General features: G+C 38.6%; 1 protein-coding gene across 1 annotated transcript in view; it reads right to left on the bottom strand.

Annotated features, from left to right (window-relative positions):
- SHQ1 (SHQ1, H/ACA ribonucleoprotein assembly factor) overlaps nt 1-13,204 on the bottom strand; it is a 56,247-nt gene that overhangs the window by 37,363 nt on the left and 5,680 nt on the right. Inside the window, exon 6 of the mRNA XM_075514333.1 lies at nt 11,193-11,320. Coding sequence (XP_075370448.1) covers nt 11,193-11,320 — 128 coding nt within the window. The remainder of the gene's footprint in view (nt 1-11,192; nt 11,321-13,204) is intronic.

Below are 13,204 nucleotides of genomic sequence, written 5' to 3'. Positions count from 1 at the left end.
CCCCATCAATTTCAACTGGTGACGTAGGCATGATTTAGGAGCTTCGTTTATGCTGTCTGATAACATCCTTCCAGTGTGAGGAAGATCAAAGAAAGATCAAAATCCTATCCCCACCAATGTTGGTATGAAAGTTGCATCTCCTTCCCAAGAGCTATGGTATCCACCATCAGTGACCATCATATTTTGCTTATCTTTAGTGTACGTCATTTAGTTAAGAATGGCTATACTGAGCCAACCCAAAGAATCTTCTTACCCAGTACTTTCTCTTTGGGATGCATAAGGAAGACAACAACAACATAGCAGGCATGCTGTGACAATGCATCGAAGTATTTCTCTAGGAAACAGTGGTATAGTTGTGGATAGCTAAGATCGAATATTGAATGGTAACCCTTCTGAAGAGTACTTAAAACACTTCAGAAAGGATAGCAGAATTGCCTTGAAATAACAGTAGAGATTAAGTAGATAACTGACTAGAAGCCATCTCTGTACAAACTCAAAGTAAATCAAGAAGCCATTTAGTACAATTAAAAGAGCCAGAAGCCACAAGTAGGAGATTTTCATTCAGGCTGCATGGAGCGCAGGCATTCCATGTCAACAGGCTCCGATTTACTGAATAGGATAGATGTAGTAAGCACATTTTGGCCACACCACAGAAGAAAGTTACAGGCACAAGGTAACTTGACAGGAGAAAGAAGTGTAACTAGCTTGACAGCTGATGCTTTGTTGCATTGAGGAAGTCCCACTCCATGATTTGTTCAAGCACCACTATCACTGGAACCAGCCTGAGTTTAAAAATACCACTCACTGAATGAGATTTCTCTGAGGACAGGAACAAGCCTAATGCAACACTCTTTGTTACACTTTCAAAGTAAACCCTAAGTGCCAGAGGTAGATACATGACGTACTCCTTAACTCATTGAATTTTAATTATTTATTCTAGCAGGGGTAGGGGGACCAAAACCAAAACCTTACAATTCATATCAAAATCTCTCCTGAATTATTCTTTTACCACCCCTTTTTTGAGTCACTATGTTCTGGCATACTTAACTGGGGGCAGAGAAAAGCTGTAGGCAAGATGTACAAACTTAAAAATGTAAAACAGTTAATGGTTTAATCACTAAGGTGAGGATGTGATACTGGCTAAGCATTAATAAGTTCATCACCCCTGATAAAGCACTTGAAGAGTCCTTGCTAGCCAGGCAGGCAGCTGGGAAGGGTCAGCCTTTGTGGCTCCCCAAGACAGATCCTTGAATATTGCTGAGCCTCCATCTTCCACTAGCTTCGTCAGCACTAACAACTCGACCTGATAACCCAACAATTCCTGCCCTAACTTGATTCCCTGTTTTTCCAGTTTAGGATTTTGTATCTTCCACATTGGTACTGACCTCTGGAATCCTTGAGCTACTAATGATCCTGTCTCAACAATCCTACCTGCAATTTTACTATTCTTATTTTTCTGCAGACTTTCTCACAGCTCTCTCAGCAGCGTGAGCCAAGGTCATGCAGCCGGGCATAACCCATAATCGAGAGCCCTGGACCCTTGGGACACAGGCAGCTAAATCTCCGGCGGGAAGGGGGGGGGGGTGTGTTACAGCACAGGTTACAGAAAGAAAAGGTTACAACTCCTAGTAAACCAAGTTCATTTTTACACCCCTTGCCCATTTCTCTTTCATAAGGATGATGATTGCAAGTGTGCTTACAGATGTTTCTCCTCAAACATTGCTCATCATCATTTTACACAATCCACGTTCTCAGGAATACAATCCGTCTATAAGACACGTGGTCGTCTTTATCCCAGGAGCTTTCTACAAGCTTTCTAATTTTATGACATATTTTGAAACAAATGTTTGTGATGCCAAAGGCATGTACATATGCACACACCTCATCTCAAGACATAAAATTACGAATTAGGAAAAACATTTTTGAATGTTTCTTCTTTATGAACTTTTTTAATGTTTCTATCAGCTTCATAACCATGAAATACTTGATTTAAATTCCTATGGAAACTTCTTGATGAGCTAAACATTTCTCTGGAGTCAAGCCAGTCTCCATTTATTTACAAGCTCCCACAAAAAGAAATTCCAGCCTTTATATCATCTTGAGAAAGCCAATCTCTTCCACTTGCTATCGTCTGGTACAAAGTGACAATTTAGCAAGACTATGGCAGTTCTAACTCTGTTTTTCTGTTAATGCAATACAGTTCAGTATTACCCCTTAAATCACAAATATAGATGATGTATCTATATTCTATCAGCAAATTTCTTTATAAGTTCTTAAATCGCATTGATTCTTCAGTGAGTCACCTCTATCATTCATATTAAAATTATCCATAAAACCATATGTGCAATGTTGTAGCACATTTGAAAAAAAATTAGTTTCTGAAAAACATAACATAAAACCCCTTTGTAAGCTACAGTAGGGTGGGTTTAATGAAGTATCACAACAGGGTGTTTACAGTTAGAAGAAGGTGCAATTGGAAAGAAAAAACGCATTTCCAATTTCAGCTAGCTTTCACTAGAAAACCCTCTCCTGGAGTACAACACAATTTATTGTAAAATCATATGCAAGTGGCACTTTTACCCTGAAGAGAAGCACAAAAGAGGAGATGTGAAACTGAAGCTAAAGATGGAAAAGGAATTCTGAAAAGCAAACAGCCAGAAGTTTGTTAGCAAAGACTACTACAGCTGATCAGATTCATAAAGCTTAAAATCACTTCTTAAAATCACAGTATTAAAGAAGTTTGTTACAAAGAAGATAAATAATTCCTTCAAAGCACATGAGAATCTATCACAGAATACCTGTTAAACAGTTATGCCAGCACTCTAATATTTCTAGGCCAACCTTAATGTGCTTGCTACAGTTAGCAGTCAAGATGTGCACTTATCAGGAATGCAACTGTTCTCCTTCAGACTCTCATTATGTTCAGTACTGGATCCACTACTGACAATCCACTCTTCTTAATCAGCGACTACAACCTGAAGTTTGTTTTTGTCTCATAGCTGATCAAAATTAACCTCTCATCAGAGAGAAGAAACAGTCCAACGAGAGCAAAAAAATTGACTTTTTAAAGTTTTACTAACAAGTATTTGTTAGATTCCGTAAAATCCACATTCTAGAGGAATACATAAGTGTGCACCATACTTCCCTTCTAAGTAGAAAGCAAAGAAACTCCTAGTGAAGTTCATGAAACATACGAGCGAAAGTTTTCTTTCTCTAAAATGCAAAATCTCTGAAGCATCATAACATATACAACTGGACCATAAACACAGAAAAGCCTACTAGACAACAGCAAACAAGACATAGACTAGACAATTCCCAAAGGTAAATGTTACAAGATGTTCATTAACTCACTGCAAAGTGCCAGGTGTTCTAAATAAAATTTCTCTCTCTGGAGAAAATACTTCAATTTTACATATAAATATCTATCCATTCCTTAAAGTTTTTGAATAATAAATTATCCAGGCCTGAAACACATTATTAACATGTCAAAACCACCACCTACTTTGTTTTCCCCATTCAAAAATACACGTACATAGTACAAGATTAACAGAACGAGTAAAATTATAATTACATTTTCTGCTATATTAAGCCTGTACACTTTTGTACACTTGCGTTACCAATGCTTTAGTAACAACAGCTGTACAACAATAATATTAACCTAATGCAAAGCAGCATCTGCTAATTGTCAAGTACTAAATTTGCAAGTTTTCCTTAAGTTTGATTTTAAAATGTTTTGTACATTTGTCAGTGCCAAAATCATGCTTCTCCTAGCCACAGTATAACTGTGTATTAATATATGCATGTCTAAAGGAATCAGACAAATCAATCTCGCATACAAAGTTACTGTTAGATGATACTACAGAGATTGCCCTTACTTTTTAATCACCTCGTTTACTTATTTTAAACTAGCAATTCCTCACGTTAAAATAAACATATTTCAAATTGCCCTTCAGTACCCAACTGTCAATGAAGTACAGTTTAATGTCTAAAGGGGAGGATGAGGTGTGACAGCTAGAGGGCGTTTTGTTACGGTCTTACTGGTATTTTACGCTGCCAATCACATCACTTAAATCAAGCCAGTGCAAGATCTATATCTCAAGACTACTATGACACTTAACGGTTCTAAATATGTTAGGCACTTAGATAAAATGTGCTATCTAGACAGATAGCTGACTCAGTGGTCAGACTCAGAAAATTACAGAAAAGGATAGGTCAGGAAGGACCTCTGATAATCAGCTGGACCAGCCTTCTGGTGAAAGCAGAGCCTTGGCTTATGGTCCTGTCAAGCCAAGTCATGCATTCCACAGCTATCTCAAAGAAAAATAACTGAGCAAAACTGAACCCGCCCGCCCCCACTTTTTTTTAACATTAACTAAAATATTATGCTACAATATTAAGGTTTTTAAATGTGTACTTCTGTCCCTGTAAGTTAAGGAATCAGCAACACCAGACAAAGGAGGAGATTAGTCAGCAGAGAGCAGACTGGTCAGGGATAAAGTTAGCTATTGATTTTAATCAGTAGCAAGCAAGTCTCTCTTCTTTTCAAGCTGTTTCTAAGACATTAAAAGAGGAAAGGCAGCACTACTCTGACTAGAAAGATGCCCAAAGGCTTTGCTCAGGATCAGCGTTTCCCCCAGTGATGGATACTGCCTTAAAAATACTTGGTATTAATACTATAAACAAGTAACTGAACCAATGAAGCTGATTTTCTATTGATTTGTCTCTTGTGCTTCAATGTGTTGCTATCTGATAAGGTATGAAAGGCTACAGAAACTTTCCACAGTGCTGACATGCTGATAACATCTCTTTCCTGGATGGACTCTACAACATCTAAAAAGATGGCACTGCAGATTCAATAAAAGCACTTTTTCCCTTGTACACAGGGCTATTTTTGCAGAACTTGTAGGAAGTGGCCATCTTTGAGACCCCCTAAAGCTCTGTGAAAGAGACTGTGATCAGGCAAGCCTCAGTTCCTCAGGAGAAGTGAACTAAAAGTCCTAAAAACACAAAACTGTCTTCCTCTGCATTCTAGTTTATATTCACTCTAAACTATAATCAGTCAAGTCTAGTTTGTTCATCCCCCTCCTTTCTTTAGAATTCTTCCATTCAAATTTTAGCTTCTTCACAAATATCTTTTCTTCCATGTCAAGCTTCCACCCTTCTCTAATCTTCAAATCAACATTTACAGCACATTTCCTCCATATCATTTCTGACCTTCTTCCTCCAGGCATTCTCCATAAAGTCACTGGACTTGGACAGTCTTTCCTGGATCTCGCAATTTTATTTATACTAATTTTTGTCATTATTCTTTAACAAATCTGCAGTTCCTATAAACCATATCAAAACCATACATCATTCTGTCTTCCATGTCTTATTGTTCTCGCCTTTTAAAATCTGAGATACTTTACAATAGAGACCTATCATTTATATGTTAAGAATTTTGCATGAATAAACAGCAATCTCTCCTCACATGAAAAATACTTGCTCTGCAGCAGAACAGTGCCAGGAAGGTACACATGCTGCAAAGGCCCAGAAGACTGAGTAAAACAGGTAGACAGAACAATTGCAGAAATGTGATAAAAAGGAAAAGAGTAAGTGATTCATCTCAAACTTATGAATCTACCAGCAACGGTATATATTTGAGCAGAGCCCTACTGAAAGGTGGATCTTTAAAGAGAAATTGCTTCTCATTCTATAAAGAGATCAGAAAGAGAGAACGGTCACTGGTAAGCATGATAGGTTACCATAAACAAAATAAACTATCCCTGGAGCATATAAATGTTATATTAAATACATATGTCAGCCTGAGCCTTTGAAGATTATTGTGTTGCCTAAAAAGGAGTTTTTACAGTTGTGCAATTTGAAGTAGAATAAAAATGAACTTTTAACTAAGTTGAATGTGACTGGTACAACATACAAAACCTTTCATCTGGAATCTGTAGAAGCAAGACTCTAATGTAAACTTCAGCAGCAGCAGGAAGCAAGCTTTCCAAAAGTTTTATTCCCTCATGGGAAAGGCTATGTATTTAGTTAGGCTTTATGGAGTATTGCTTGACTTGCATTAGACATTGCAAGTGGGAACAAAATCTAGGCCTTTCAGCTTTAGAAAATGTCCACTCCAAAAATGGTATTTTGCTACAAACACGATGGTGAAACCTGCTCTCTAGAATTTCTTCTGGTTCCTCAGCCATACTGCAAAGGCAATAATCTTAGCTGCCTGGTGGCTAACCAGCCTAAGGGGAAAAGAAACAAAAAACCCACAAAGGGCAAGAAGAGACAATACACAGTAAAATGTAAAAAAGGACAAAAGAAAAAAAGAGACACTTAGGACAATAAAAGAAGTAATTAAAAACAGGCAAAATACACACACTATGCACACAAGCTGAAGAAAAAGTAAAAGGGTTAAATAAAAATAGATTCAAGGTAAGGACAGAAGAGAGCTGAAGACTTTAAATGCTAATGAGAAGAGCTGCTCCAAAAAGAAAAAAATTTGGTCATGAGATATTAAAACAAACTGATGATGTAAAAACAAAAAAGAGAATAACCAGGGATGAAATTAAGAGCAGTAATCAACCAAACAAAATCTTCAGTTAATTGTAGTGCCATTAAAAAAAAAAAAAAAAAAAAAGAGATAAGTGATCTGGATTTCTAATTACTCCTTGTAGCCGAAGACATCATAAAGACAAAAGTAATCAAGTTTTTGGTTCCAAGAAACCAATGAAGATGAAAAACAAGACGACATAAATATAAATCAGCTCAGCAAAAGGAACAAACAAAAAAATAATTCTCTTGGTTCAGTGTTTCTGAATAAGTAAATATACTTTTAAAGAACCTGCTAATTTTTGTGTCACTTCCCACACTAAACTCACTTTTCCATGTAGTAACTTGAGGAGTCAGTTCCCAATGACATTCCTGATTCCACAGACACTGTGTAGGTGGGAACTGTCCTAATGGCAGCAGTAACAGAGCACAAATTACAGGGACTCTAAAGGTACCAGGTGTCAAATTCTAGTGCCAATACCCCAATATTGTGGTAGCCTGTACTGTAATCTACCATTTTAACATTACCATTCCTACCTTCTTGTCTTACCAGTCACCAGTATTTACCTTCAATAAACAACCCTCTAAAAAGATACACCATGTCATGTCTGAGGGTAGCGGACTTCCCCAGTACAAGATGCTGCACATCTGACAGCATGCGATTTCCATCATATCACAGAATCGTATAGGTTGGAAAAGACCTTTAAGATCATCGAGTCCAACCATAAACCTAACACTGCCAAAACCACCACTACACCATGTCCCTAAGCACCTCATCCAAACGTCCTTTAAATACCTCCAGGGATGGGACTCAACCACTTCCCTGGACAGCCTGTTCCAATGCTTGATAACCCTCTCGGTGAAGAAAAATTTCCTAATATCCAGTCTAAACCTCCCCTGGCACAACTTGAGGCCATTTCCTCTTGTCCTATCACTTGTTACCTGGGAGAAGAGACCGACCCCCACCTCTCTACAACCTCCTTTCAGGCAGCTGAAGAGAGCAATGAGGTCTCCCCTCAGCCTCCTTTTCTCCAGGCTAAACAGTCCCAGTTCCCTCAGCCGCTCCTCATAAGACTTCTGCTCCAGACCCTTCACCAGCTTCGTTGCCCTTCTCTGCACACGCTCCAGCACCTCAATATCCCTCTTGTAGTGGGGGGGCCAAAACTGAACACAGTATTCGAGGTGTGGCTTCACCAGTGCCGAGTACAGGGGCACGATCACTTCCCTAGTCCTGCTGGCCATGCTATTTTTGATACAAGCCAGGATGCCATTGGCTTTCTTGGCCGCCTGGGCACACTGCTGGCTCATACTCAGGCGGCTGTCAACAAACACCCCCAGGTCCTTCTCTGCCAGGCACCTTTCCAGCCACTCTTCCCCAAGCCTGTAGCGTTGCATGGGGTTGCTGTGGCCCAAGTGCAGGACCTTGCACTTGGCCTTGTTAAACCTCATACAATTGACCTTGGCCCATCCATCCAGCCTGTCCAGGTCCCTCTGCAGAGCCTGCCTACCCTCCAGCAGATCAACACTCCCACACAACTTGGTGTCGTCTGCAAACTTACTGAGAGTACACTCGATCCCTTCATCCAGATCATTGATAAAGACATTAAACAGAACTGGCCCCAACACCGAGCCCTGGGGAACACCGCTTGTGACCGGCCGCCAACCGGAGTAAACTCCATTTCACCACCACAATATCTCTCAGTTTCTCTCTCACCACATATCTCTCACCACATATCTCTCAGTTTCCATGTTCTTGTGTAACAGCTTTGGACAGCACATGCTTAATCAAGAACATAACCTTCCTTCATACAGGACAGACAAATGTTTCTGCAAGCTGGTCATGGCAGCACACCTACCATGAGTTGTACACGTTTTAAACACCCCAATATTTGAAGTCTCTTTATAAGCTGTATCCCTGGAAGTCCTCATCATGGAAGATAATGGAAATTACCTTATTTTATATGCTTTCCTTAACACAAGACATGAATTTGGAACTCAGGAAAAGTAAGAAATCTGGGTACTCTTCATTTTATGCCTCTTTTCCATAAGCAATAAAAAGAAACTGCATGAAGGTTTCAATCCCTCCTCCTTTATGCCCTTAAACAGGTTCAAAATTAAACAGGGGACATTTGTATCTCATTTTTATAATAAAAAAGGTTTGACCTCACACCTACCTGCAGGGGGATAGATGCATACACAGGCTCAAAGAATCACCACACATCACTTCATAAAACACCTTGAAACATACTGCAATACGTATAACGTTTGTGCCCCTAGAACTTCTGTGCTCAAGTAGCCTTTGGATTTTTATAGCTAAGCACTGTGTTCAAAGGCTTCTTACCACAAGCACACTCTAATACCAATGACAGCCTCTTTATCCTTCTAGCTGTATACCACACCTTGGCTTAATGCAGTCAGACTTCTCCCCAGTTCTAGTGGAAATAACAAAATTTCTCAAGTAGTAAAGAAGGTCCTTCACTTTGCACAGTCCTTGTTTCTTTTATGTGCCTTCTCTACGTCACTTCCACTTACTAAGCACACATACTGGAATACATATTAATGCAGATATGCAATCAAATTGCATTCAGCTTGTAAGAATTCCTGAATCTGTAACTCAGATTAGCCGGACCATCCCTTTGATTGAATAAAGCATAAAAGCAATACAAAACCACAGGGAACTCATCCTGTTGATGATCAGATTCCAGGTCCAACCGCCTGGACCCACCTCCTGCCCTTTTGTATTTCCATTCATAAGAGACCTTCAAGTGGAACCTGTACTCCCTCTCATGGTGGTTTCTTTCACCACAACTCACTCCCGTTTAGGAACCTCCAGGGGTTTCAGATCCTCATTCAATGGCTTGTCATCCCCAGCTGCTGTTGCCATTCCAACAGTAGTAACAACGTTATCAAAACTGAGGTCTTTCTAAGGGAAAAGGTGGGTTGTTGTCATTAATATAACCCGAACACCAGGTAGCCTCTCATGTTACTTACATTTCCTCAAGATCCACAAAACTACATGAGCCTCTTCACTCAGCCATATGAAGGTCAGACTAAATTTTTTTTATCATCCTTATTAAATAGATATGTTCTAACAAATTGTTTAGAGAAAAGATGATCCTTTATGTAGCCCCATTTTCTGCATAACTTTCACCAGCAGGCTTGCCAGGCTTTTGAGTAGTTTGTTGTTGTTGCCCCTAAAACCCAGCAACATACGTATGTATTTTTCTTCAGAATCTCAGTTTGGAGTAAAAATATTCTTTATCAATAAAATCACCCAGCAGCTCTTCATTTGCATTATATTCCTTAACACGCGCAAACATTAGCAGTGTTTCATTTACTAAGGAGTGAATGGATAAAAATAAACAAAAGAACCCCTCATTATTCTATTTTCAAGCCTCTTGTACCTTTGTCCAAATCTTATGATGGATATAATTAAAAATTCTGGCTTCAGAGGCTGAAAAGAGACCAGCAATGAAGATCAGATTACATTCACAGTAAAATACACAACACTCACCCAAATTCTATTGTTCTTCTCCTGTAGAAAATGTGAAAGTGCAGGTATGATTAGTGCACTAATATTTGTTAAGAACGTCTGGTGAAGGGATTATCATTATCTATTTTAGTAATATTGGATTTTCATACTATATAGGAAATGAACAAAGGACAATAAAAGAATATGCATAACTTCTAACGTTACGCATTGTAACTTGTAATGCTCTCTGCAATCACTGTGTACAGAAAGGTAATCTCAGTTATCTGTTAACAGTACTGTTACAGGGTCATCTACTAAACCTGAAACCAACCCTTTTAGTTTCTAAATGGACACAAAGATTTTCCATTGAAAAAAAGTCTGAGACCCATAAAAACAGCAGTAGAGTAATAAATGCTATGAACTTCTGTCATACTGTGTAAATAAAATAAAACATCCTACAGAAGGTGTGTTCATCAGCGGTAAGGGCTGATATTAGTACAGTCTTCCACAGCTGATTCTTGGAAAACTTGCTGTGAAGTGTCTGCACCATATTTGGAAATGGGCACAAAACACAGTTTCGACTATTTTTTCCATTGAAAATCAACTAGGAAAGGGAGAAGAGTTACTTGAAAAATCTGAAAAAAACAGAGGAGATAAGCACCAGCAACAAAGGACCCACTTTCTAGCTATTACAATCAGTATGCAAAGATAGGTTTGATTTGATTTCAGATGCCATGACTTACTGACACTGGCAGCTCCTTTGAAATCTTCAGCATACCCTTATAAAAGGGAACTTTTTCTTCATAGATACCTGAAATTCTAGAATGGCCTTTATGAACAATTAACTCCAAAATTTGTTATGCAGACAAAAAAGAGATCACGCACTACACTACATAACTAACAGATAAATGCTTAAGATGAAATGACCACTTTATAATATACTGTCAACTACTCCACACACAACTGTCTGAAAGATTTCAGTATGTAACTGTCCCTCAGAGGAAAAAATTTTTCTTTGAGGACAGGAGAATTAATAGAACACTACCCTAAGAAGAACAGTTAACACTGAAAATTGTAGGGTAAAACCATACTTTTTCCTTTAAGAACAATAACCTAGAACATAACATAGCATCACAGCAATTATCATTCGAGCAACAGGTGTGTACATATATGTTCTCACCAAATGTATGAGCGTCATGTTCCTGATTACTTTCTCCTTGCAAGGCTATCATTTTTTTATGAGCATCAACCCACCATGGTTTGTACTTTAAGACATGCTGAATAGCTTCATCTTCAAAAAAATCAGCTCTAGAGAAAAAAAAAAGTCATATACTATTTATTTCAGTTTATAGTGTATGTGGGTATATTTTAATGCATACAGAGAATACACCTGACTTGGCTCTAGGCTATTTTCCATATATTAGAAATACAACAAACCTGACCAGTATCTGTTCTTTGACTTAAAACCAGAAAATAGTCATTATTAAAAGCATAAACGATATTATCTGATCTTACAGTACCCCTTCCTTACTTCCTCCACCTTTCCTGAGCCACCCAGAAGCCTACTGATGAGCTTGCAGCATGACACGAAGGTGAACAAACCCGATTCATTCTGGACGAATCTAAAGGAAAACATTCCAAAGAGAAGACTTCTCAGAGAATGTCACAGAATGTCCTAAAGTAGGGATAGGGACTGACTTTTAGGTAAACAAAGGCATGCTGAGGCAAGGTAGAGAAAGAAGAGTTGTCCATGAATTCTGGAAGAGAGACTACCTCCATCTCAGCACAAAGCCACTGTAGTAAAAATCTCAAAATAGTAATGCTGGGAGCATTTATACTAAAGGGTTCAAGTTCTAAGCCTCCTCTTATCATTTTAGCTTTTTCTTCAAGCCAAACAATAGTATAAATACTGAGAACTGAAAAAAAATGCAGGAAATTTCTTAATACCTTGTTAATCATCATACACAACCTGCCCAGTCTACTGAACACAGAATGTAATTTGCTTTACTCTCACACTGACAGATTTTTTGATGCCTTCCTTCAGTGTCTTTATAAAGTAACCTAAAGATACCAGCCAATGTACATTTTCCCCAAAGGCAACAGAACACTTCTGTTTGCCACTGTTTCTCCCAGAGCTGTCCTTCTCATCAGGGTACACAGAAAAACAATTTTTGTTGCAGAAAGGTTGGTATCATCTGTTCTGAGGCATCCAAAACACAACCGTCAAACTAAATGGTTGTAGCTCATATACCAGAACACAGGATCCAAGATGGAAACTTACAATTACTGTAATTTGCATCACATTATAGCTTAGTAACTACTTCAGTTCTAGTGAAACATACTTCCAAGTGATGTTTCAAGAAAGCTTTTCTAAGTTCTCTGTGCTACAGAAAGACATGCAGCTGCCTTGAAAACACCTGACTGGGGAAAAATTCCAAGTTTGCAAAGATAACCTTCTGAAACCACTCAAAATGAGTTAAGCCTACCTCTCCCCAACAAAACACACCACAAGTACTAATTCTCCCTACTGGGGACTACACTCTTCTCCCATCAAATCAATCTTGCAGGGATCCCTGTATTAATAGATCTCATGGCTTCAATTTAGTTTACTTATCTGGAAGTTTCTGAACCTAACTTGACCTGAAATAGTCCAACTTGAAAGACACAAAGAATCATTTCCACCTTCATTACATGGGATGAAGCACAAAGAAACGCAAAGTCTTGGTTTGGAACTTTTCCTCATTCTGCTGTAAAAAAGGTTTCATGTGACGAAGGCCAAAAACCAAGTGGCCTAGACAAAATCTTCATAACTTCAAAACTCATGTTTACTTCCTCATAGACCAGGATGGTTCAGTAATCCTTGTTTCACAAGGGGAAAACAAAGTTCTGACATCTTCAACCCAAAATGCTGGCAAGGATTGGCTACTCAGCTGCTGAAGAGGTGAACTATGAAACAACATTCTGCAACACTTCACAGCAGCCCCTGCTTGAAAACAGACTTAATCAGTAATTAAACAGTAGAGTACCCCAAAACAGATAAGCAACGTCTTGTGTCAGTGGCACACTTAAGAATACCCTCTAAGGCCTGCTGTGATGAGACAAAGGAACAGACAAATAAAAAGTAAAGCTATTATTTCCAAAAGTGATCTCAAAAGCAATCATTTATGAAAAGAAAAAGTGAATATATTTCAA

This window comes from Mycteria americana, chromosome 11 (assembly GCF_035582795.1).
Source record: "Mycteria americana isolate JAX WOST 10 ecotype Jacksonville Zoo and Gardens chromosome 11, USCA_MyAme_1.0, whole genome shotgun sequence".
Lineage (NCBI taxonomy): Eukaryota > Metazoa > Chordata > Aves > Ciconiiformes > Ciconiidae > Mycteria > Mycteria americana.
The sequence above is the reverse complement of the archived record's forward strand: the minus strand, read 5'-3'. Positions and strand labels throughout refer to the sequence as shown.